Source organism: Misgurnus anguillicaudatus, chromosome 6, assembly GCF_027580225.2.
Source record: "Misgurnus anguillicaudatus chromosome 6, ASM2758022v2, whole genome shotgun sequence".
NCBI lineage: Eukaryota > Metazoa > Chordata > Actinopteri > Cypriniformes > Cobitidae > Misgurnus > Misgurnus anguillicaudatus.
This window is the reverse complement of record NC_073342.2, coordinates 16281079-16305488: the sequence shown is the minus strand read 5'-3', so window position 1 is coordinate 16305488 and position 24410 is coordinate 16281079. Positions and strand designations below refer to the sequence as shown.

Below are 24410 nucleotides of genomic sequence, written 5' to 3'. Positions count from 1 at the left end.
CTTATGCAACATGGCTATAATTAGGCAAGGGAGTGAATGGAAAAACTGCTTAAAATTACATTCTTCTCATTTTGTGTGTGTGGTTTAGATCAATTTATTGTCAAATTGTGCTAAGTGGAGGGACAAGTTAACTTGAGCAACTTAAATATCCAAGCAAAGCTAAACTGAGTAGGCTATAGGAGGATACTGGCAGTGGCAAAGGAAACGCTTTGAAGTTAGCTGACCTCAGGAATAAACCTAGAACTTTTGTTGAGAATGGAGTATAAACAACTGATAACACATCGCCTGTCCTGAAATGTTATGGTTGGGGTCAATAACTGCTAAATAGTTTACAATATAAATTATATTTATAAAAATGTTATATTAGGAAGTAGGAACATATTATATCAATAATGCTGAACACTGAAAATATTAATGACCGCAGAGATCTGGGGCACCATTCACTTCCATAATAGAAAAATAATATGGAAGTGAATAGTGCCCCAGATCTGCTTGGTTACGAACATTCTTCCTTTGTATTTTGCAGAACAAAATAATTTACACAGATTTGAAACACCTTAAAGATGAGTAAATGATTACAAAATGTTCATATTTAAGTGAACTATCCCTTTAAAATATTATTGACCACACAGATCTGGGGCACCATTCACTTCCATAATAGAAAAATATTATGGAAGTGAATGGTGCCCCAGATCTGCTTGGTTACGAACATTCTTCCTTTGTATTTTGCAGAACAAAATAACTTACACAGATTTGAAACAACTTAAAGATGAGTAAAAGATTACAAAATGTTCATATTTTAGTGAACTATCCTATTAAAATATTATTGACCACACAGATCCGGGGCACCATTCCCCCCCACAATAGAAAAATAATATGGAAGCGAATGGCGCCCCAGATCTGTAAAAGATTACAAAATTTGTATATTTTAGTGAACTATCCCTTTAAAATATTATTGACCACACAGATCTGGGGCACCATTCACTTCCATAATAGAAAAATAATATGGAAGTGAATGGTGCCCCAGATCTGCTTGGTTACAAACATTCTTCCTTTGTATTTTTCAGAACAAAATAATTCACACAGATTTGAAACAACTTGAAGATGAGTAAAAGATTACAAAATGTTCATATTTTAGTAAACTATCCCTTTAAAATATTATTGACCACACAGATCTGGGGCACCATTCACTTCCATAATAGAAAAATTATATGGAAGTGAATGGTGCCCCAGATCTGCTTGGTTACAAACATTCTTCCTTTGTATTTTTCAGAACAAAATAATTTACACAGATTTGAAACAACTTGAAGATGAGTAAAAGATTACAAAATGTTCATATTTTAGTAAACTATCCCTTTAAAATATTATTGACCACACAGATCTGGGGCACCATTCACTTCCATAATAGAAAAATTATATGGAAGTGAATGGTGCCCCAGATCTGCTTGGTTACAAACATTCTTCCTTTGTATTTTTCAGAACAAAATAATTTACACAGATTTGAAACATCTTGAAGATGAGTAAAAGATTACAAAATGTTCATATTTTAGTAAACTATCCCTTTAAAATATTATTGACCACACAGATCTGGGGCACCATTCACTTCCATAATAGAAAAATAATATGGAAGTGAATGGTGCCCCAGATCTGCTTGGTTACAATCATTCTTCCTTTGTATTTTTCAGAACAAAATAATTCACACAGATTTGAAACAACTTGAAGATGAGTAAATTATTACAAAATGTTCATATTTTAGTGAACTATCCCTTTAAAATATTATTGACCACACAGATCTGGGGCACCATTCACTTCCATAATAGAAAAATAATATGGAGGTGAATGGTTCCCCAGATCTGCTTGGTTACAAACATTCTTCCTTTGTATTTTGCAGAACAAAATCATTTACACAGATTTGAAACAACTTGAAGATGAGTAAAAGATTACAAAATGTTCATATTTTAGTGAACTATCCCATTAAAATATTATTGACCACACAGATCTGGGGCACCATTCACTTCCATAATAGAAAAATATTATGGAAGTGAATGGTGCCCCAGATCTGCTTGGTTACGAACATTCTTCCTTTGTATTTTGCAGAACAAAATAACTTACACAGATTTGAAACAACTTAAAGATGAGTAAATTATTACAAAATGTTCATATTTTATTGAACTATCCTTTTACAATATTATTGACGACACAGATCAGGGGCACCATTCACTTCCATAATAGAAAAATAATATGGTAGTGAATGGTGCCCCAGATCTGTAAAAGATTACAACATTTTTATATTTTAGTGAACTATCCCTTTAAAATATTATTGACCATACAGATCTGGGGCACCATTCACTTCCATAATAGAAAAATAATATGGAAGTGAATGGTGCCCCAGATCTGCTTAGTTACAAACATTCTTCCTTTGTATTTTGGAGAACAAAATAATTTACACAGATTTGAAACAACTTGAAGATGAGTAAAAGATTACAAAATGTTCATATTTTAGTAAACTATCCCTTTAAAATATTATTGACCACACAGATCTGGGGCACCATTCGCTTCCATAATAGAAAAATAATATGGAGGTGAATGGTGCCCCAGATCTGCTTGGTTACAAACATTCTTTCTTTGTATTTTGCAGAGCAAAATAATTTACACAAATTTGAAACAACTTGAAGATGAGTAAAAGATTATGAAATGTTAGTGAACTATCCCTTTAAAATACTTTAAAAGGAATTTAAAAACTTAAAGGGAGTTTACCCCCAAATGAAAATTCTTTCATTATTTACTCACCTTCAAGTCATTCCAAACCTGTGTGGCTTTCTTTTTTATGCAGGGAACAAAGGATATTTTGAATGTTGGTGACTAAACCACAATGACCCCTATTGACTTCCTTTGTTAAGACATAAAACATTTCTCAAAATATCTTCTTTTGTGTTTCACAGAGAAAAGAGCCACACGCAGTCAAACACAATAACAGAATGTGTTTGATTTTTGGGTGAACTATCCTTTTTTGGGTAACACCCCTATATTATGAGTCCTATTAAAGTGAGTTCACCCAAAAACGAAAATACTGTCATTATTTACTCACTCCCATATTGTTATGAGCCTGTATTAATTTCTTTGTTCTGATGAACACAAAGGAAGATATTTTAAGAAATATTTTTCCGTGGCTCCCCATTTACTTTCATAGTATTCATTTTTCCTCCGCGAAAGGTTTCGTTACAAACATCTTCCTTCGTGTTTATTGGAACAAAGAAATGAATGCGGGTTTGTAACAACACGAGAGTGAGTAAATGATGACAAAATTTTCATTTTTGGGTGAACTATCCCTTTAATTATTAGGAACCAGAGATTAGGAATCAGAGATAAAGGAAGAAAGTCACTTAGAAGAGACATGAGAGTGATGGATGTACAAGTCAGAACAGAGGACGTTCTTCACATTCCAGAAAACAGGAGGAAACGATCAGGATTCTGGGCACACACTTCCCCTTGTGGTGTTACTGACTGACATCCTGAATCAAAACATGGGAGCCAAGGAGACAGTGATGTCATCAAAATACATCACCTCGCCAAATCGGAAATGCTTTTGTCACAAGAGGCTTGTGTTCCACGCTCTCTTGCTCTCTACTCTTTTCCAGTCTCTTAAAATAAAACAATTCAACAATCACGCACACTTATAAACCTTGAATAACCCAAGTGACTGAAACAAGTAAAATACTTGCATTGTTTCTCTCTCTTTATAACACCAAGCCTTGTTCAAACATCTGTTTGATTTCAAATATGTGGGTGGGTTTTATTAAAAACAGGTTTGGTCAATGAACAAGTTTGAACTCCTTTGCAAAACTACACGCTTTCGTCTGTCTTAGTCAGTATGGACATAATGTAACTATTTAGAGGAGTAAATGACTCTCCCAATGGGAAACAAATGACGCTCATACATGGTAGAGAACGCAATGGTTACTATGGGAACCAATGCTGTACAACTATGTGAATCATTATCTAGACTTCCATATGAATCTACAAAGAAATGCACCCCATAAGTGTGCTAACAATCTAATAAAGGTCACAATTAAAGGTCAACTGATGCACTTAGCTAGGTGTGTTAGAGAAACACACCTCATAATACCCGGGCGACCTTTGTGCATTGAGATATATTGTTACACTATTATCACGCAATCATAGATTTATATGACTTGACCTGCCAGTTCAAACAATGACAGTAGTGTCCTGTGTGACTTATTTCTGTATCCTGATTGTGTGTGGGTAAAGTAAAAAAACCTAAACTGTCATGAAGTGTCCTATAGCTTAGTTGGTAAAGCACTTTGTTAGCAACACAAAGGTCTTGGGTTTGAACCCCATTTAGCACACATACTGATAAAAAAGGTATAGATTGAATGCATTGCAGGTTGCTTTGGATATTAATAGTCTCTGTTAAATGCATTAAAGCAAGTGCAATAAAGTCTTTGGATATTAAACATTTAAATAAGAGTATTAGTGATGGAAAACCAGCTGGTCACACACATACAGACAAAAACTCAAAAAGTGTGGGTCTGTGTTGATGTCTACTGAACTGTAGGCCAGTACAGAGAACTACAGTAACTGTGTATGGCAATATCGCCACCTTGTGTCTATTTTATAGCCTAATAATCATAATGCATTAATATTTCTCACAATTTAAACTATGGTTTGTTGTAGTAATGTCGCATTGTAGTCTATAGTCATAAAATTATACTTTATCTGATCTAAAAACATACTAGAACTTAAGTTAAACCAGTAAATATACTCAAAATCAATCCATGTAATTCTTAATAATTTTCCTATTTTACTGTGGTGTTTGTTTTTTCTTCGCCTTTCTTATAAAGCTGCTTTGAAATAAAAAACAACAACACATTGTTAAAAAAGCTACATCGAAATCTGCTTTTAGTGCTCGAACACGAGAAACGAAACTATACGATTCCTACTACGCTAAAGGTATACATTTATTAATATTAATTGAGTAACTGTACGGCTCTGTTCTGTAAAGTGCAGTCGTGCTACTTAATATTCATTAGTCAAACGTCTTCGGCATTTTGAACCAATCAGTTTGGCGAACGTCACTTCGTTAATTTATATTCATGAGCTATCCTTGACCGTAGTAGAATAGCGGGCGGGACTTGACGTTGATCCGGAAGGATATTTAAATACACTTTAACAACAGCACTGGCGTCTATGCATGAAAGATTGATTATTGCAACACATTTATTTGTAAGCAATAAAATGACCTTTTTAAGACAAAGCTTACGTTTTTCGCGGTTGCCGTTTATGTGCTGGAGGTGCAGGAGATATTCATCTGCTCATGTAAGCGTTTACTGTTACATAATTGCCTTATCTTATAAATAAATGAAAGACATAAGGACTTATGCTACATTCGCTTAATTAACCAAACATATTTAATTTTTCTTCCACGAGAAATGATTGTAGCATATTCAACAGACGCATACATTATTCAATTATTAATCAATAAAGTTATTTTTTGTTTGAAGACTTACCTTTAGCCAGCGAGTCATACAGGTAAACTTTTAGTGTATTTCTTGGTTTGTTTTAACGTGTTGGTTTAGACTGGATCGGTGGAGCGCGTCATTGCGGCGTTTCGCGCGGTCATTGGAGATGAAGGCTTGTCTGTTGGTTTAGCTGTGAGAGAACAGCACGGGAGAGATGAGTCCGTGCACAGGTAAGCTTTGACTGACATCAGGCATTAGGTTTGTTCAAATTCATGCGGCACTGCAAGAACCAACAGGCAGATGACGTCAGAGTTCCGCGAGAGCGACTTCTACGTGTGATTTCCGAGGGGCAACCTTCCGATGTCTCTTAAACTGCAATTCATCGACTGGCCTCTAGAGGCTGGCTCCAAAAGGGAGTCAATTCCCATAGACCCCCATGTTAAAATGGCCAACTTTACAGTAGAAAAGGATATGTTTACAGCCTGGTACAAAAATTGTTTTTGGTCTGTATAGCTAAGTTTGCCCTTCATGACAACTGTGAGGGGGGTGAATTTTTTGTTACTCATCTGTTTAAATTATATTAAACCTTAAAGCAACACCAAAGAGTTTTTTTTTACCTTAAAATAACGTTTCCAAAAAAAGTTTCAGTCGTTCATCCACTCGAAACAGGGTAAACGGCACTTTCACATTCGCTTTGCAGCCCTCTATCGGCCAAAACCGCACTAAAGAAGTTTCCAACCGTCAGGTCGCGGTCCTGTAGTTCCAGTTAAAACTACAAAAACTTGCTTTACGGCAGACCTACAATCCAATCAGAGCCAGCTTTGCTGCAGTAGGCTAAATTATTTACGACAGTGGTAATGGACAATTCCGCTTCCAACCTGTAGTGGGGAGCAAAGAGCAAAAACTCTTTAGTGTTGCTTTAAAGTTCAGCATAATTAAGGGCGTAGCCACTTGAGTGATGGTTGAACAGCCACTGCTGTAACTAGAGTCGAGCTAGGCGGCATGGTTTCAGCAACCAGTCACCTCAGCTTTACCCACATCCCGCCTTTTAACCCATTTTTGGATTTCCGCGAGTGATGCGCGGCCAAGATGGCGAAGGCAGGCACCGCCTACTTTATGCTTCAAAAACGATCTTCACAAACCTATGGGTGACATCATGGACACAACGTCCATCTTTTTTTACAGTCTATGGTGATTTCTCGACTCGCTCTCGCGGTACTTTGAGGTCGTCCGCCTGTCCGTTCTTGCAGCGCCGTTTGAAGTCGAACAAGCATATATAGGCGGCGTCAAGCCTTTTGCTAAGGTGTTTCGGTGCCGCCATATTGGGGAGGGCAAGACTGCCTTATAAACACAAAATGAAGAAGTAAACAGGGAACTCTGGTTTTTCGAGAGAAAAGCACACTAGCGTTTACAAAACCACGTTGATTTTCACGTTTACATTTATTTTATTTTTTTACAATTTTGTATGACAAAAGTATTGTCTGGCAATAAATAGGTAAATAAAGACATTTTGTACTCCAAAAAGTTGTAAACCATTATAATTGATTTTCTTATCCAGAACAATCACAGGTGCCCTCTGTTTATTGTATATCTATGGTGAGTGCCATAGCTCTCTTCACTACCCAATAGCATTCACAGGTCTCTTAAAGGAACAGTTCACCTAAAACAATTGTTCCATGTTGACTTCTTATTATAAGCCATTGCGAGCCGTGGTAAGCTATGTAGATGTTTTGGAACCTATTTCTTTATGTACTTTCTCAATAACAGTTTTTTTGTTTTGTTTATATTAACCCCAAAAAGTTACAGATCGCAGCTTTACCATTTTTTTAAATTTGTGTTTTACATTGCTTATGTTTGCTTTTCAGATGTCAACCACCAGATGTGGTGGTATTTCCCCGGTCTGTGGAGGAGGTCAGCGCTCTCGCCAAAATTTGTCACCACCATCGATTACCCATCATCCCCTTTGGCACTGGAACGGGCTTGGAGGGAGGAGTTGGTGCTCTGAAGGGTGGTCAAAGCTTTTTTGAGAGTGTAAAATGTGCATGCCATCACAAAGGTACAGATTCAACTTTAACCATACAGTGTACTTGTTAGGGTGGTGTGTGTTTTAGCCTGAGGAAGATGGACCAAGTGCTTGATCTTCACCAGGAAGACTTTGATGTAACTGTGGAGCCAGGCGTGACACGCAAAGGCTTGAATGCATATCTGCGTGACACTGGCCTCTGGTTTCCTGTTGGTCAGTTAAATTTCATTGTACTGTATATTATATACAGTTAGTAGGTTACATAAAACTAAATCTTGATTTTTTTTATACACACACTTGGAAACGTGTTAAATACTTAAACATTGTTGTCTTTACAGATCCAGGTGCCGATGCTTCTCTCTGTGGCATGGCTGCAACAAGTGCGTCAGGCACCAACGCGGTCCGCTACGGTACAATGCGTGAAAATGTCCTGAACCTGGAGGTGGTGCTGGCAGATGGTAGAGTCCTCCATACAGCAGGAAAGGGGCGTCGCCCAAGGTAATACAAAACTTAATTCTCATCAAGTAATCAGCTAAATTTTTAAAAAGGAAATGTTAAATGTATACCTTTTCAGAAAGACTTCAGCCGGTTACAACTTGACAAACCTATTTGTGGGATCAGAGGGAACTCTGGGTATTATTACTAAAGCCACACTCCGGCTATATGGTATTCCCGAGAGCATGGTGTCAGCTGTTTGCTCTTTTCCATCTGTCCAGTCAGCGGTGGACAGCACTGTACAGATCCTGCAGGCTGGAGTGCCCATTGCCCGCATAGGTGAGTGATATCTGAGGAACGCAAAGGTTAAAAGACGATAGATCTTATTCACTAACCATTAATACATACATACAGCTGGGAAAATAAGTATTTAACATTTTTGACATCAGCATTTTTATCAGTAAGGGGATTTCTAAGTGGGCTATTGACAAAAAATTTCCACCAGATGTAGCCATCAAGCCAAATTGAATTCATACAAAGAAATCAGAACATTTAAGTATACAAGTTGAGTCATAATAAATAAAGTGAAAATGAAGCTCTGGTTTAATAGGGAATATTGTAGGGTGGCTGTGTTCACACAATGCCAACACATTTATATCCAAACACCTTGTAAAAGGGAATTTTGCATAACATTTTTGCAAAATTAACAGTTTGGATTTACACAATGATGTTTTGGGAGTCTGAAACACACTTTTGAAAACTTTAACGTGTTTTGTCTACAACTTCTAGCCTATTAGTAATTACTTCTAGTTGGTTTTATGGATCATGTAAACAGGGATTGTTTTAACAAGAACGTTGTTGTCTGTACGTAAAAAATACAAAGATAAAATGTTTTAGTACTTTGTTGTTGTATAAACGTACCCTTAAATGTATGCAAATGTGAGATTACGGATTTGGCAGATGCTTTTATCCAAAGCAACAGTAGCTGGGTTTCCATCACACTGCTTTCATTTTATAGTATCGCATAAGAAACAAGTGATGAAAACGGGAAATTTTGAATAAAAACTTCAAAAAAAAGTTTTTACGCTCGCTTGAGGTAGTTTTTCCCATATGTCAAAAAGAGTAAATGCGAATAATGGGAAATGGAAACGCAGCTTCCGAATAAATTCTGGTGTAGCAAACATTAAACCCACTTGACTGATCGTCTAGCTGTTTCAGCTGACGTTAGGCTTGTTCGACCTTATGTGGCGCCACAAGAACCGACAGGACAGGCGGATGACATCATAGTACCGCGAGAGTTATTTGACAGTAGACTCCGTATGATTTCCCGAATCGCTCTCACGGTACTGTGATGTCATCCGCTTGTCGATTCTTGCGGCGCCACATGAAGTCGAACAAACCTGTTGTCTTTCCCATATACGGGGCTCAACAACATTGCAGTGCCTTTGCTGCTAGTGCCTGCATCAAAAATTCTGCATAGTATATTTATAAATTTCAAAATCGTAACTAAATGCAGTTCTGTCTCCATTTTGTAAGCATGCCTTGTTTTATTTACTGTTATGCCATTCGCTCGAACAACTTAATTTGCATTTGCTTGTTTTTCTTTTTGTTTTTCACTTCACGTTTCGATGGAAACCCAGCTAGTGTAGTCAGGTTATATATTTTACGAGTTAATGCATTCCTTTAAAATGAAACCCTTTGCCTTGATGTATACCCAGCACTAGCAAATTATTCTTTTGAAGTAAAATCAAAAGGATTGTGGCACTCGTCTTGAAACATAACATGCTCTGAGTTCAAAACCGTTTGTTTTATTCAAGTTTATTCATTGCAGCTTTTTGCAATAGCATAAACATTTATTCACAAGCCATCACGGCCCATATGCATAGTGAAGTCTGAGTGCATCCAAGGGTTTAATGAATCGCTTAGTTCTCAGAACAACAAAAGTGTTTTTCCCATTGCAGTTCACTCAGGGAAAATATTCCACCCGTAGCTCCATCCAATTTATGAGTAATCAGGCATGACTGGTCTCTTAAAGATCTTTAAATCGAGACTTCTGAGATCTGAATCATTGCTGGTGCGTTTCATCATAGAGTTTTTGGACGACGTGATGATAAACGCCTGCAATCGCTTCAACAACCTGTCCTACGCTGTAGCACCAACTCTCTTCCTGGAGTTTCATGGAAGTTCAAAGAGCATGGAGGAGCAGGTGTCTATCACAGGTATATATGAACCCATATTATGATTAATTTAGTTGAGCAACTAAAGAATGTCACATGGTTTCCGTTCAGAGGAGATCACGCGGGAAAACGGGGGCTCGGATTTTGCCTGGGCGGAGGATGAGGAGACTCGTGTCCGACTGTGGAAAGCCCGTCATGACGCGTGGTACGCTGCCCAGGCCCTGAGGCCAGGCTGTAAGGTCAGATTTTTCACTTTGCATGTGATCCTGACTCAGACAACTTCTTTTTATCTGCTTATAACTCCGACCGTGTCCTTGTTCAACAATATTTTTATTATAACTTGGCACTGACTGCACGAGGGAGGATTTTTGAGTACTTTTCGGGTGATCACATGATTTTATTCTTGTGGTTGCAGCCACATAACCCATGTTTACAGATTGTTCCAGTTGGTTATTTATAATGTCTGAGAAATCAAAAGCATGTGCAACCCAACAACCCATCACGTATTGACTTAATGACATCTGTTTATTATATCAAATATTTAAATTTATGTGACCCTGTCTGTGAAAACCCATTTCAAGTCATTTTAGAGACTACATAAAATCATCTTATGTGATTTAAAGAACATATAACCTTGACTTTAGTCTGGATTTCACAATATATTTTACGACCGTATTAAACGGTGTATAACTGTATTGATTTTCTTACAGGCGTACTCTACAGACGTCTGTGTACCGATTTCTCAGCTACCACAGATTATAGTGGAAACCAAAGAAGATTTAATCAGGAACAATCTTACGGGTCTGTTGGTTTTATTGCCTGGTTTTTATCAGAGTTTCTGTTGTTAATGTTATGTGTTAGGGTTATACTGTAGTGTGTTTTCCTATAAGGTCCGATCGCAGGACATGTGGGTGATGGGAACTTTCATTGTCTAATGGTGCTGGATCCCAATGACCCAGATGAGGTGCAGAAGGTTCATGACTTTACACAGAGACTGGCCAGGTACTTTACATCACATTCCTGGTATCACTATTGCTTTCAGTGATCTCATATGTGACTGCGATACGACAGCAGATTTAAATGTGTATGTGTGTTATTTATAGAGCCCTTTGTGGGACTTGAACCGACAGCCTTTTGTTTACTAGCAAGATTATTAATCTCTATACCTTTGCTATTAACAATACTATATTATGAATTGACTCTCTTTGTCTTTTATTTCTTCTCTGCACTGTCACTTCTTCACTTACAGCAAAAAAAATATTTCTGAATATACAAAAATATATTCGCTGAAATATACTTTGAAATATTTTTACAAAAATATATTTTTCAGCAATATATTTTTTAGCCAATTTTGAAATATATTTTAAAGTAAATAAATTGTAAAGCATTAAAAAATATATTTAGCCCTCCATATATTTCAATTCAAGGAAATATATTTACATCGTATTGGAATAAAAACTTTGTTTATGTTACGAACCTGTAAACATAACAGTTTTAGCATATATTTAAAAAAATATTCCGGCAAAAAATACATTTTTGCATTATGGGATGTAAAATAAAAAATATATTTGCTTCCCCTTGAATTACATTTTGAAATACACACCTAAAGGATTATTAGGAACACCATAATAATACTGTGTTTGAACTGCCTTAATTCTACGTGGCATTGATTCAACAAGGTGCTGAAAGCATTCTTTAGAAATGTTGGCCCATATTGATAAGATAGCATGTTGCAGTTGATGGAGATTTGTGGGATGCACATCCAGGGTTCCACCACATCCCAAAGATGCTCTATTGGATTGAGATCTGGTGACTGTGGGGGACATTTTAGAACAGTGAACTCATTGTCATGTTCAAGAAACCAATTTGAAATGATTCGAGCTTTGTGACATGGTGCATTATCCTACATGGTGGTCATAAAGCAGGGGTGGGCATTGAGGGCCACGGTCCTGCAGAGTTTGGCTTTAACCTTAGTCGAACACACCTGAATGTCATTTCCAAACAGTCCTGAAGACTTCAATTAGATTTTTCAGCTGTGTTTGATTAGGGTTGGAGCTAAACTCTGCATGGCTGTGGCCCTCAGGACCAGGAATTGCCCACCCCTGTCATAAAAGGATGGACATGGTCAGAAACAGTGCTCAGGTAGGCCATTGCATTTAAATGAATCCCAATTGGCACTAAGCGGCCTAAAGTGTGCAAAGAAAACATCCTCCACACTATTACACCACCACCACCACAGGCCTGCACAGTGGTAACAAGGCATGATAGATCCATGTTCTCATTCTGTTTACGCCAAATTCTGACTCTACAATCTGAATGTCTCAACAGTAATCGAGACTCATCAGACCAGGCAACATTTTTCCAGTCTTCAACTGTCCAGTTTTGGTGCGCTTGTGCAAATTGTAGCCTCTTTTTCCGATTTGTAGTAAAGATGAGTGGTACCCAGTGGGGTCTTCTGCTGTTGTAGCCCATCTTCCTCAAGGTTGTGCGTGTTGTGGCTTCACAAATGCTTTGCTGCATACCTCGGTTGTAACAAGTGATTATTTCAGTCAAAGTTGCTCTTCTATCAGCTTGAATCAGTCGGCCCATTCTCCTCTGACCTCTAGCATCAACAAGGCATTTTTGACCACAGGACTGCCGAATACTGGATGTTTTTCCCTTTTCACACCATTCTTTGTAAACCCTAGAAATGGTTGTGCGTGAAAATCCCAGTAACTGAGCAGAATGTGAAATAAGACAGGCCCGTCTGGCACCAACAACCATGCCATGCTCAAAATTGCTTAAATCACTTTTCATTCCCATTCTGAGATGCAGTTTGCAGTTCAGGAGATTTTCTTGACCAGAACCACACCCCTAAATGCATTGAAGCAACTGCCATATGATTGATTAGATAATTTAATTAATGAGAAATTGAACAGGTGTTCCTAATAATCCTTTAGGTGAGTGTATGCTATATGAAGGTTAAATCTAAATATATTTTCAAATTCAAAAATATATTCAATTTAGCATTACTTTCTATAAAATGTATTTAGCATATATTTAAAATATATTTTTGGCCAAGGAAATTTATTTTTTTGCCGTATGGGTTAAGTTGCCAAATAATGAGATGATCAATCCTTTCCCTCGATGAGCCCGAGTGTCTGAATACCGCAGTTCTATAAAGGTGTATTCAAATAGATTTTGACATTTGCATTTTTTGTGATATATGCCTTGTACTTTAAACCTTAATGAAGGTTTTAATCACTTTTGCCATGCTTCTTTTTCTCCCCTTCTCTTTTGTTTTTCTCATTTTCTCATAGGAGGGCATTGGAAATGGATGGAACTTGTACCGGTGAACACGGAGTAGGTCTAGGAAAGCGGACCCTTCTCCAGGAAGAGGTCGGACCCCTGGCTATAGAAGTCATGCAGGGTTTGAAGGCAACCTTGGACCCTAATGACCTCATGAATCCTGGCAAGGTGTTATAGGTGTAGATACTCTGCACTGCAGTTTATGCACACTAGATGTCAGAAATATATGAGGTTTGTTTTTTAGTTAGATGTTATAAGATGGGGTGTTGATTCTGGGCAGAAACTGGGATATAAAACATGGTTTCAATCAGAACACAATTTGCACATAGAACAAATGGTGACTCATCACGTCTATGTATTAATTTTTGCACGATTAAAGCCACAATATGTAAAATTTTTGTAATAATATATCCAAAAAACACTTGCACAGTGTGATATATAATTTAATGGGGTTGTGTACTTGCATTATCCCAAAAGTTGCCAAGGATTTGTAAATCCAGAGAAATTCCTATTTTAAATAACAGACCACCCCTTTTAGTGACTTTATATTTGTGCTATCCTCAGCTTCCGGTTGTTGTCCGGTTGTAGTGGTGGTTATACAGCATCTAACACGCAGCTGTTGTGCCTTGCAGTTAATTAATTATGATGGCATAAAATGATTATCAAACATGCAGGTAAAATTCTCTGGATGGTATAAACAACATCTCCCAACCGTTCCACTCCTTCATAACATCATTAAAGGAAAACACCACTGTTTTTTTAATGTGTTGCTGTGTTCTTGCCTCAGCTTGGACGAATTGATGCGTGCCTGTCTTTGTTCAGTGCGTGCACTTAGTATTTGTGCAGCGCGTCGTGAATGTGTTGGCGTTTGGCCTGGCCCCATTTGTTCCGTGGGATCCAGGCAGGGATGAATTTGGAGGCCACCAAATACTTTCATGTTTTTCCTATTTGGGGACTGTAGGATGATTGGTTGCACGAGTGGGTGTGGTGGCGCAGGGTGGAACGTGGCGATTTAAAAAAAAGAGAGAACTATATTGTATGGCAGAAGAGCACTTAGTTTGCAGCACTTCGACCTTAGGGGCAGTAATATTGATGGAAGTTTGAGCGAGAGGGGGAGTAGTCAGGGGTGATGATGTTACTGTGCGCCGAGGTCGAAGTCCTCTTCTGCCATACAATATAGTTCTCATTTTATATCCGCTTAAAAATCGCCACGTTTTGTTTTGTGCCGCCGTGCTTGCTCGTGTGGCTACTCATGTAGCAGTCTTTGAATGGGAAAAAAAACATGTGGGTGTTTGGTGGCTTCTGGGTTCATCCCTGTTTGGATCCTGGGGAGTGAATGGTGCTGGGCTAGATGCTGGCACATTCACAACGCGCTGTACAAAGATGAAGTGCACGCATTGAAGAAAAATAGGTATGCATTAATTCGTCTGAGTTGACGTAAAGGCATAGTAAATTATTGAAAAATGGTGGTGTTTTCCTTTAAGCTTCGCCTTGGTTATTATAATTGTGAAATAGCGACCTCTAGTGGTGCAAATCCTACATATTGTGTCTTTAAATCATTTCTTTGGTATTATAACGAATACGCAGTATTAATGTACAGGGTTTTTCTTATTGAAAGATAACAAAGGTGTACTTTGATTTTCTCACTATAATAAGTACTGTGTTGTTTTAAACCATAATTGGGTAGAATATGTAACTTTCTAGGATAATTACGTACCCAACCATGGGTTGAAACCATCCAATAATGTTTGCAGTGCTAAATGACTTTTAATACCTCACACAATATTAAAATATGAATTTAGCCTTTAAATGCATCTGTATGTGAATGAATGTAAAGGGTGATGTTATACCCATTAATTTGATGTCACGCTGTTGCAGTGGAATGATGAATTAAAGCAAGAAACATCTAGATTTTTTCATCTTGTTTTAATTATATGTATGATCATTGTCATTATTACTCGCCCCACAGATTGCACATCAAAACCATTATACAATGAGTTTGTACCTCCTAAAAACAGTCATCCGTTCATGTCCTCTGAGAAAAAGCATACAAAAATGTGAAAATGAATGAATGAAAAAATAAAACAATTTTTTGACAATGCCTTACCGCATAGTGCAACACTATCCAACTCCATTTCAGTATTCGTTTGATTTGCTTTGCACACCGAGGTGAAATTATCCATTGTTTTGATGGATGGCGTGTGCATACGCCCTCGTTTACAGGCACAAAGCAGAAAAACGTTCAAAACGCTATTTCTATTTCACACAAAATGAATAGGTTGTCGAAATTTTTCCTCGCGGTTATTTTTCTACCTTTTTACAATTTCGCCAACATTATTTTCTAACAGTGATTGCTGTTTATACAGTAGACAGAGAGGCATCCTGAAGATTAAATAGTTTTCTTGTGAGGTCTCCCACGGGTTTTCAAAAATAAAAAGTACACGCAGATCACACAAATGATCTCGTAATAGATTCAACACCAGTGTATCTGGGCTTTATGTACAGTAGTGAAGCAACATTACCTTACCGGACCATCGGCTGGTCGGTCACATACAGAAACGTGAAGGACAGAAGCTTTTCACACACACGTACACATACACACACACACACACACTGAACACATACTTGTAAAGGCTTTTACAGGGAAATTGTCTGAATATTACGGTCAACTGCCCAAAAAGTGCAGTAAAACAAAGAAAATAGCTTTTAGCCTATTTTCATTTGAATCCAAGGGGGAAAGACGCCTACTGTGAACTGTAAACATTTGAAAGACAAACCTTATTTCTCTCCATTTTTGGCCGAAAACCCCCGACCCTTTTGGCGCTAACATGAAACACAATTTATACATTTCCCTATCTGTGTACACATGATCACACGCACATGCATGCACAGAATAAGTAAATCTACATCCACCGGCCGCCCAACAACAACCCGCTGATCGAACACACGTTAGCACCTCAAACCCCGCCCCACACCCACAACTCCTCATTGGACGATTTGAAGCTCCAGCGACGCCCCCTCTAATCAGCATATTTTGACGGAAAGGACAAATATGGCCTCTGGAACGGCCGCAAAGCATCAGCTACTTCCTACTTGTTACGCTGCCTGTGCCTATGCCCCGCCCATATATGCCCCGCCCCTCTCCCGCCTTCCATTTAAAAATTCGTCTGAGCATGAATGCAGACTGAAAACGCATGTCTAGAAGAACACAGATGATACAGAGGGGGCAACAAACCAAAGATCTGGTGATCATGGTTGGCCTGTTAGCATTTAAGCAGTCTCTTAACACAGCAGGTAGGAGTTTCTGGGGAGTGGCAATGACAGTGTTGACTGGATGAACTCTTCTTTTTGGTTCAGTTCGCGACGACACGTTTCCGCTTCCTGTAGGTTTGATCAAATTGGTTTGTAGATTGTTGCGTTTGGTTATTTTGGTGTCAGGATATCCAGGATTAGGTCCATAAAGTGCCCTAAAGTAAGTTGGGAGAGAGGAAAACAATGAGATATTGAGTTTTCACAATATATCAGCAAAAGAGTCTTCAAGGGTCTAATGCTGCGTTCACACCAGCCGCGATAGAGGCGTCAAGCCTAGTGATTTCTATGTTAAGTCAATGTAAAGACGCGTCTGAAGGTCTTGCGGTGCGAATAAGGTGTTTAGCATGGCGCGGTACACACGAATCCGCCTCATGTGCGAGTTGAATAATCTAAACTTTGGCGGAAAATCGCTCCGCGCTAATCAATCAGGAGCTTGCTCTAGCAGTGACGTGTTTAAAGGAAGCGAGCTGAGTCGCAGAAGCCCCTCCCATGACGCGAATTTCTGCGTGAATCTAGAGAGTAAACTCAAAATGTTAAAGTGTCCGAATACATGTGAATAGCGTGTTTTTGTCGCCTCTACCGCGTTTGGCATGAATCCAGCATAAAAATTGACTCGAATTACTAGAATTTCACGCGCGAATGAAGCGAGTAAACTCAAAATGTTAAAGTGTCCAACTACACGTGAATAGCGTTTTTTTCGCCTTGTTTTTGTCGGTATGGTTTAGCATGCATATAATTTCACGAAACTATAATAGGTGACAAAACCAAGGTAATGATGTCAGAATAAGCAGCATAACATAAACATTATCAAGCATCTTTTTTGACAGCTTTTAAAGGTGCAATGTGGGACTTTTAGAAGGATCTCTTGACAAAAATGCAATATAAGAGATACATAACTATATTATCAGTGGTGACCTTACATAATGAACTGTATTGTTTTTATTAGCTTAGAATGAGACGTTTTACCTACTAACACAGCGAGTCCCCTTACATGGAAGTCGCCGACATGTTTCTACAGTAGCCCTAAATGGACAAAACTGCTCACAGAGCTCATTTCGTCTCTACGTTCCTGTTGCAGCTACCGTATCTTCTCTTTGCGTTTTGAAATTGAGGTTGGCTGCAATTTGCAATCTCACCTCTAGATGTCGCTAAAAAACCCACACTGGACCTTTAATGCTGCTCAAAATGAAGAAATTTAGAAAAAGAAAAAAAAGTACAATAGCATAAATGAAGGTTCCTTCTGTGGGAGATCTGAATAAATTATTTTGAAATGTTTCATTACGTTATTTTTATTTTGTACCGTACTTTCCAGACTATAAGCCGAACCCGAGTATAAGCCGCATCATTCAAAAATGCGTCATTAAGACGAAATAACATGTATAAGTCACAGTGGACTATACGTCACGTTTATTTAGAAAATTATTTCACAAAATCCAAGCCGAAGAACAGACATTTAATCTGGAAAGGCAAGTTATTCAACTAAACAATAGCAGACAGATAAACAGGCTGAATAGATACCTGTACAAATTTAAATGATAAACCATAGCATACAGAACTTACCTGGAAGGCTGAATAGACTAAATTAACCAAACAAGCCAACTAGCGTGAAGTTCGCATACTCGTCATTCCACATCACTGAATCCATTGAATTACATAAATACAGAAGCAGCATATGGGGGACTCTCGCGGCTGTAGACAGTAATGTTGTCTCTTGCCTCATAAATGTCAGAATTAATTCATACTGACTTACAAGGCGCACTTAACTATAAGACGCAGCACCAGCCAAGATATGAAAAAAACGCGGCTTATAGACCGAAAGATTCGGTATTTGGATCAATATGCTCATTTCTATTTGATAAAGTTTGACAGTCTCAAAGACTGCTGTTTAATGAAAATGTGTGTGTGTGTTTACCTTTCTCAGTGGTAGCATAAGTAGATGATGACAGTCAGTCTGAGGGATGTTCAGGGCAGGAGCGGTTGATCTCAAACCAGGAGTCTATACAGCTAATGAAAAGATGATACAAATTTCATTACAATGTCAATTGTCTCTGAAAAATACGAACCTTTCAACAGCTTAAAGTCTTTAATAAATTAAAGTGCACCCATTTCATTGCTAAAAAACAACGTTATTTTGTGTATTTTGTATAATACAATGTGTTTTCGGGTGGTTTAAACATTATTTTCCACATAACGTACATTTTTGTAGCTTCAGATTTCCAGCTCTTCCTAAAATGCTCTGAATTTGTACAAAACTCATCTGTGCTGTGTCCCTGATTGGCCAGCTAATCTGTACGTTGTAATTGGCCTGAACACCTCTGACGTCAGCCAGAAATGTGACGCTCCTTACCATGTTTAAAAGATTGGCGTTCGAAGCAGGGTGAATTATGATAATGTCGGTCTTGTCTACATCACCAATCCCAGGAAGTAAACTGTTGCCTACAATCCGTGTGTTGGTTGTAGTCCAAGAAAAAAGATTTACGTTGGAGACGATAACTCGCATCATTGTTTACTTTGGAGTTTGAATCTGAAAATAGGTGCTCTTTAAAATATTATGTTGAAATGATTACCACATGCCCTAGCAAAATTTTATGAAATAATTGTTACTATTAACATTTAATTTCTATTGAAATACTGTCAACACAATTGCAACAAATCACAACTTTAAGTTAGTGGTTATTCTGAGCCAGAATCAGGTTTCACGGTAGGTGGAGATATTTCAAATGGCGTGACAATAGAAACTAATCAACTGACAAAATGTCTTGTTGCCTGTCATGGCTGCAGCCGGTTTAGACAAGCAATCAAAAGTACATGGATATGATTTATCACCAGAGATGCATAGATGTGATTTTTCACTGCAAGGTTTATTGTGTTGCACCTAGTAAAGACACAATGGCTGTTTCTCAATTCCAAGAACGCAAAGAACGGACTTGCGTCCTCGTGGAGATCGGTCTTGCCAGGCGACCTTGGAAGAACGAACTCGGAAGTTTTGCCGCAATGACTTCTGGGGCGTAAAGCGATTTCAGCAAGTCTGCACTCGATGCATCCTCGATATCAAGAACACATCCGGGTATTTTCATGCGTCCTCTGTCCTTGCGTTCTTGAGAATTGGAATGAACTTCGACCGTTAATGATGACGTAGAGCGAGGACAGGAGGACGCAAGATCGCTGAAGAACGCATATTGAGAAACAGCCAATGTGCATCCTAATTCAGGGTCTGGGTCCTTTTAAGGCTGCGGACTTTGAAGGAAAGGCTTGATATTTGAAGCGAACCGAAATGAGACAGTCTAGCCCACAGGGGGGAGTTGCGTCACCTGCTGTCCCGCCCACTACGCTTGTCAGCAGGACACAATTGCTGAGATCTATCAGACTTTTAAAAACAAATATGGAGCCAGATATGTTTTTTATTTTATTTTAGAAAATATAACATGATGCAGATTAAACTATACACTGCAAAATTTTTCGTTGTGAATTCACAGTAAATAAATGGATAAATTTTGCATGACTTTCACAGCAAGGATTACAGAAATATACTGTGAAAATACTCACAGCAATTTACTGTGATGTTATATCTGTGATATTACAATGCATTGATGTAAAAGCACAACTGTATACTGTAACTTCACAGCTTCAATGGCAAAGCAATTACTGTATTACAATACATTACTGGGGAATTACAATCTTTTGCTGTTCATCATTACAACAAGGCCATGTACTATTACAGTGTGTACTGTGAAAGTACATGTTGACAATAATTTATTGTGAAAAGAAACGTTTGATTAGTAAAGGAATTAGGTGATGATTTTTTACCATTATGTACCAACCACCAGAATTACAATATTAACTTTACGTTAATGTTCATAACAAATGTGGTGTGGTGTGTTAACACAAAGTTAACACAACCAGGAAAAAAACTAGCAAGCAAAGAGACAAGGGTCAAGAGTCCAACTAAAACAACCACTAATCACAAAAATGGTGACTTAAAATGAAACAAAATATCAACATCTAAACCTAATAAGTGAATTGTGTTACAGCAATATATTTACTGAACATTCATGTTTTATAAAATAATAAAATGCAATGTTTCTCTATCATTTACATAACAATCAAACAATTCAATATAATAAACAGTTGTTGTTTTAAACATTGTGTGAACATTAAAACATGACATTGTCATAACGTTTAAAAATGGTAAAATGTAACATTCCTTTAACGTTCAGACAACACAAAAATGTTCTTAGAACGTCAAGAAAACTGGACACTTTTTACGTTGGCAAAACGTTTTTGGGAACCTTGGGAACTTTCAGGGAACGTTCTTAGAACTTTTTTCTATTAGCTGGGTTCATCTACATCAACGTGCCATATTTATTTTAATAAGTCAGACTACGTCCATGTTTTTATACAGTCTATGGTTCAAAACAGTTTGGTTATGTCATGTGACTTCCCAGGGCATATTTCAATACAATATTTCACTGTAATAATACAGTTTAATGCTGTGAAATGCTTAATTTTTTTACTGTGTTGCTGTGATATTACAGACCTTTTTGTGATATAACAGCAGGTTTTAGATTGCAAGATTTTACTGTAAAATAAGAGTTAAATGCTGTAAAATCCAAGGATACTATAGTTTTCACAGGTATTCATTGGGATATTACAGGGAAACTTAATTACAACAAGTTATGGTAAACGGCACTTATTTTGACAAGACACGTGACGCACACATGATCTCTCGATCCGAAGAACACATATTTTGAAAAAAAGGAACCACACACATGACGGGCTACATACATGTTGTGACGAACTTCGCATCGAGCGCCCTCGAAAAAAGAAGTCAACGGCCGCCACTGGTACTGCCCCAGTGACAGCTGGGGTACATATTTTGACATAATGGGTACATAATGAACCTTTTTTAACTACAATTTTTACTACATATTAAAAGCATTTGGTTTATGTGTTGGCTCAACTTAAAAAAATCATAATCATTTGCACAATTAAACAAAGCATAAATTGCACAATTAAAAACGACTGGCGATTTGATGGCCTGGTACGAATAAACTCCAGCTTACCTTTTGTGATAAATACAGAGGCACGGCAGTCTAGCAATGGTGTCGCCTTGCTGTAGTTCCTCAAGACATATTACACACTCCCCGGCGTCTCTTGACAATACATCGTCTGTAACAAACACACACACATACTCAGACCGCAGTGACCGCAAAACACATTCGGCTTCATGCATTACAACACACAGTTATGTAACACGGCGCAGTCAATCAATTGAACATATTACATGATGATATGCTGAGTTATTCATCAAATTGATGGCATATGCTAAAACAAAGCCTACGAATAGACAATTAAAATTTATATTACATTAATGAATTGCATTGACAATACAAATAGTTTCTTTAGAAGTCAATATACGGTTTATTTTATATCAATCATTAAAAATAACTCTATCATGGTGCGATCTATTTGACAATTGAGTCTAAGGTCGAATTTATTGGCCTTTTTTGTTTGACAAGCCTAATATTTATATATGCATGCACATACATACTGATAAAACGTATAGCTTGAATGCACTGCCAATTGCTTTGAATAAAAGCACCTAAATTAAACTCATACTTTTGTCTGTAATATTCATATGTATGTGCACATGCAGTACGACATGTCACAACGCATTTCTGATTTCTGGATGAGATGTTTGGCATTGCAGAATAACTCAAAGCAGTGTTTTTGCAATAGTGACCTGTTTGCCAGCAGGGGGCAGCAGCGAGCGAATGATGCAAATCCATTTAAATGTTTTGCTCACTCAACACAGAAGACAACTGGTCAAGTGAGACGGTTTAGCGGTTAAGGTAACTATTCGTTAAAGACTGTTATTCATGGTGCTGTGAGCGTTATAGCAGACAGACAAGGTGTGAACTCATCTTCTCCAAACAGCTTAAGGGGAAAATACAGCATGATCAGACTTGCAGGCCCGTAATGACTCAAACACACACATACACGAAACTATATCAGTATAAACCTCTCATAAACAGATTTTCATGATGTGTTTCTGTAGATTAACTGGTAAAGGATTGTGTTAGCAGGTCAAAGGTCACATACTGATAGAAAAATAAATATACCGTAGATCGAATGCACTGTGGATTAACGCATCTGCCAAATGCATAAATGTAAATTATATTTCCTACAGTATATCCCAACCCGAACCCTTACTCTTACCACCCAAAACATGACTCCAGGGCAGGCCGTGGCATAGGCGACAAAGGCGGTTGCGCCTAGGGCGCCTTACAAAAGTTTTTTTTTTTTGACGGAAGTGCACCCTCTCCTAAACAATGAATGATTTATGACCTCACAAGTTGGTTTTGACGCAATTACTCACTATATTCGTGAGGACGTGATGCTCACAAAGTTTCCAGTAAAACATCTTTGTCAAGTTTTCAGAGGAAATGTGCTAGAAAGCGAAACAGGGTCACATCCTCTTCTGTAAGCTTCAGCTTCCCCTGGAAACACCTGTATAGTGTATACGTGTCTGAGCGTGTGCGTATGTGTGTGTAAAGGTGAGAAATGTGCTACATACTGACAGAAGGTTCAAGAATCATGGAAAGATAATGGAGTGCGAGCTCAGGGTCTTTATTGAGGGTTAACCCACTTACCCATGATGCTTTAGGATAAATGTCAAATTGCAGATGTGAATAACAGCTAAAAAGATGGTCTAAAAGATTTTGCATGTGCTGTTTTTTTTCATAATTCTTTATTTAAGGGATTAGTCCATTTTCTTAAGAAAAAATCTAGATAATTTACTCACCACCATGTCATCCAAAATGTTGATGTCTTTCTTTGTGCGGTCAAGAAGAAATTATGTTTTTGAGGAAAACATTCTAGGATTTTTCTCATTTTAATGGACCCCAACACTTAAAATTGCAGTTTCAAAGGAGTTTCAAAGGACTCTAAACGATCCCAAAGAAACATTGTCAATTTTGACCAAAAAAATTCACTTTTAAACCACAACATATCTCCGGTCCTGTGATGCGCCAGCGCGACCTCACGTAATTGCGTAATGCCGTGGAAAGGTCACGTGTTACATATATGAAACGCACATTTGCGGACCATTTTGAACAATAAAATGACACAAAGACATTAATTAGTATCATTCCACATACAATAACGCCGGAACGGTCCTCTTTCTCCACACTTGTAAACACTGGGGCATAGTTTCGCATACGTCATCCGTGACCTGTTGACATGATGGCGTATTGCGTGAGGTCACGCTGGCGCGTCGCATGACCGGAGATGGACGGGAAGTTGTGGTTTAAAAGTGCATATTTTTAATTTGTCTTATCAAAAATGACAATCGTTTCGCTAGATAGGACCCTTGTGCCTCGTTTGGGATCGTTTAGAGTCCTTTGAAACTGCAATTTTAAACTGCATTAAAACTGTTAAGTGTTGGGGTCCATTAAAGTCCATTAAAATGAGAAAAATCCTGGAATGTTTTCCTCAAAAAACATAATTTCTTCTTAACTTAACAAAGAAAGTAATCAATATTTTGGATGACATGGTGGTGAGTAAATTATCTGGATTTTTTTTTAATAAATTGACTTTAAAAGTTTAATGTCAGAATAATCATTTGTTTTTTTTGTTGTTTTTTACTATTTTTTTTTTCCCATAACAGCAAATGCACAGTTACAATTAGGAATG

At 37.8% G+C, this 24410-nt stretch overlaps 3 protein-coding genes across 3 annotated transcripts in view; 1 reads left to right on the top strand and 2 right to left on the bottom strand.

Moving 5' to 3' along the window:
* snrkb (SNF related kinase b) overlaps positions 1-5671 on the bottom strand; it is a 40233-nt gene extending 34562 nt beyond the window's left edge. The window contains exon 1 of the mRNA XM_055192386.2: positions 5529-5671. The gene's annotated coding sequence lies outside the window, so the exon portion shown is untranslated. The remainder of the gene's footprint in view (positions 1-5528) is intronic.
* Positions 5148-15543, top strand: ldhd (lactate dehydrogenase D). Its single transcript, XM_073868584.1, has 11 exons — positions 5148-5337; positions 5598-5710; positions 7346-7493; positions 7581-7716; positions 7842-8001; positions 8078-8277; positions 10029-10157; positions 10227-10354; positions 10826-10916; positions 11006-11117; positions 13415-15543. The coding sequence occupies exons 1-11, from the start codon at positions 5209-5211 to the stop codon at positions 13578-13580; spliced, it is 1512 nt and encodes a 503-aa protein (XP_073724685.1). The 5' UTR covers positions 5148-5208; the 3' UTR covers positions 13581-15543.
* znrf1 (zinc and ring finger 1) overlaps positions 15313-24410 on the bottom strand; it is a 41929-nt gene continuing 32831 nt past the window's right edge. Inside the window, exons 3-5 of the mRNA XM_055192396.2 lie at positions 21779-21884; positions 18628-18719; positions 15313-16870 (exon numbers count right to left, since the gene is read on the bottom strand). Of these exons, the coding sequence (XP_055048371.1) occupies positions 18662-18719; positions 21779-21884 (164 nt within the window). The 3' untranslated portion in view covers positions 15313-16870; positions 18628-18661. The remainder of the gene's footprint in view (positions 16871-18627; positions 18720-21778; positions 21885-24410) is intronic.